This window comes from Nematolebias whitei, chromosome 22 (assembly GCF_014905685.2).
Source record: "Nematolebias whitei isolate Nwh7 chromosome 22, NemWhi1, whole genome shotgun sequence".
Taxonomy (NCBI): Eukaryota; Metazoa; Chordata; class Actinopteri; order Cyprinodontiformes; family Rivulidae; genus Nematolebias; species Nematolebias whitei.
In genome coordinates, this window is record NC_056519.1 from 565,692 (window position 1) to 568,636 (window position 2,945).

General features: G+C 48.1%; 1 protein-coding gene across 1 annotated transcript in view; it reads left to right on the forward strand.

The window, feature by feature from the left end:
- The window catches only part of LOC119428414 (deoxyribose-phosphate aldolase-like), an 8,531-nt gene that overhangs the window by 662 nt on the left and 4,924 nt on the right, over positions 1-2,945 (forward strand). The window contains exons 2-3 of the mRNA XM_037696094.1: positions 2,212-2,309; positions 2,393-2,540. Coding sequence (XP_037552022.1) covers positions 2,212-2,309; positions 2,393-2,540 — 246 coding nt within the window. The remainder of the gene's footprint in view (positions 1-2,211; positions 2,310-2,392; positions 2,541-2,945) is intronic.

Here is a 2,945-nt window from a genome sequence, read left to right on the forward strand (position 1 = left end):
AAAGTGAAGGAACTGGTATTAAAGTGAAGGAACTGGTATTAAAGTGATGGAACTGGTATTAAAGTAAACGATACTGGTATTAAAGTGAAGGAACTGGTATTAAAGTGATGGAACTGGTATTAAAGTAAACGATACTGGTATTAAAGTAAACGATACTGGTATTTAAGTAAGCGGGGCTGGTATTTAAGTAAACTATGCTGGTATTTAAGTAAGCGATACTGGTATTAAAGTGAACGATGCCCAGCCCTAGACTAATCTCACACCTTGCTTTCCCAGTGGGAGTAGAACCAGCAGCAGGACAGGTGGAGGGTTCATCTTGGACTGGTCAGCAGAACGTACATATTCACTAGAAGGTACAGGTCTACCTCTTCCAAGGTCGTTTTCACACCTGATAGTCCGGTAGACTCGGTTCAGTTCTGGACCAATATTCATGAGCTTTTGTTACATTTGAGCTGGTGCGTTTGCATTCACACTGCACTGTGCAGTCGAGTCAACCTGTTGAACGGACCTGTTGAACGGACCTGTTGAACCGACCAGTTGAACCGACCTGTTGAACGGACCTGTTGAACCGACCAGTTGAACGGACTTGTTGAACCGACCTGTTGAGCCGACCTGTTGAAGCGACCTGTTGAACAGACCTGTTGAGCCGACCAGTTGAACCGACCAGTTGAACCGACCAGTTGAACGGACCAGTTGAACCGACCTGTTGAACCGACCTGTTGAACGGACCAGTTGAACCGACCTGTTGAACGGACCAGTTGAACGGACCAGTTGAACCGACCTGTTGAACCGACCTGTTGAACCGACCTGTTGAGCCGACCTGTTGAAGCGACCAGTTGAACCGACCTGTTGAGCCGACCAGTTGAACCGACCAGTTGAACCGACCAGTTGAACCGACCAGTTGAACGGACCAGTTGAACCGACCTGTTGAACCGACCTGTTGAACCGACCTGTTGAACGGACCAGTTGAAGCGACCAGTTGAACCGACCTGTTGAACCGACCTGTTGAGCCGACCAGTTGAACCGACCAGTTGAACCGACCAGTTGAACGGACCAGTTGAACGGACCTGTTGAACGGACCAGTTGAACCGACCTGTTGAACCGACCTGTTGAACGGACCAGTTGAACCGACCTGTTGAACCGACCTGTTGAACCGACCTGTTGAACGGACCAGTTGAACCGACCAGTTGAACCGACCTGTTGAACCAACCTGTTCCCCCCCTCGCCTGTGGGGGCGCTGCACCAAGAACTACTGAAAGAAACGACACAAAAACCTCTGAAGACACGTCTTCTTCTTCTTCTGTAAATAAAAATAAAAACGAAGTGGCATCAAGTTTTATCAGTTTTAGGAGTTATATTTAGTCATTTTTCAACAATGGACTCAGCATGAGCAGAAGATGAGACAGAAGACCATGGAGAATATTGTTCTTCACACAAGTCAGCTGACGGCTCCATATAAGAGAAATGTGTGTTTGTTTGTCCTGTGGAGCGGGTCCGGTCTGTTTACATTCACACTGTACTGGAACCACTGGAGTTCTCTTCTACCGGACCCAGACCTAGGTTTTAGCCCGAGTCAGAGTTCACCTTTTTGTTCCGTGACAGAGTTCGATGGTGCGTTCACACCTCCCTAAAGGAACCGGACTTTCTAGGAAAACGAGCTGGAGTTGGATTAAAGCACTAAACAGGGCTGCTGTGAATGCAAAAGTGACCCTGTGTCCCACCTCAGCATCAACAGACATTTGATCAAGCTGTAACGGACACGCACCATTAAAGAGAACAAAAAAAAAAAGAATTTGAGCCGGCGTCAAACCGACCTCCACGGGGGGAGGGAGGGGGAGCAGAGTGGCAGTATGTAACAAAACTACAACCAGTCTCTGCTGCTTCACACTGGTCTCTTGGTTCAATGTTCACGTTATGGTGGATTCTATTTTACAGCAGGCACACAGCTCTCCCAGGACAACTGTACGTGTGAGGGGGGGTGTAAACTAGTAACAAAACCAGTACGACAGAAGAAGACATGAACGGGGGGGGGGGGGGGGGGGGGTCTCAGTCTTCACAGGTCTGAATGACGAGACGTTTTGTCGTTACAACAAAATATAAATATTCAGGTGTTTTTTGTTTGGTGTGTTCTGATATTTCAGCAGCAACAGCTCTTTATAAATAAATATCATTTGATTTGATCCCCCCCCCCCCCCTGGCACTGAAACCCAGACCTGGAGTGGATCTCCAAAGTGAGAGTGAACACACAGTCTGTCCTAAAGAGAGCTCAACATGTTCAGGGCCTGAAGGTCTCCAAGAATCAGTGGCAGGTGAGCTCTCCTCCTCAGATCTTGATCCTTCCTCAGACATGTTGCTCCAACGTTCTGTCAGCGTTTGCTTCTGTCTCCTGCAGGCTGCCTGGCTGCTGAAGGCCGTCACGTGCATGGACCTGACAACCTTGGCTGGAGATGACACGCCATCCAACGTTCAGCGGCTCTGTGTTAAAGCCCTGCAGCCGGTGCGGTCCGACCTGCTCAGGAACATGGACATGCACGACAAAGGTCAGGTAGATCCTTTGAGGCTACGATCAAACTGCCGGCAAAAAGTGGCCCAGGTCTAATTAAATAAACGAGAATATTTTTTAAGACCATCTGAACAAATCCGGATGTTTTGCCTTTGTGTTTTGGAGCCTGACCATTTCCATGTTTGCTACCAAACCACACACGGCAACAAACAGGAGAGTCCAGAGAAGTTCACATTTATTTACAAAAAGTCACACGAGTGCAGCTCTGGGCCCAGACAGGAGGTACCAGCAAGGAGGACGAAAACACCAACGGAGCCCTGATCAGAACATGGTGGTGGTGGGCAGGAAGTGTCAGATCCAAGTGGTGCTAAACAAAAACCAAACATTTACAACATATGCTGTCTGGACACAACGGTAACTTAAAAAAACATTTACAACAGAT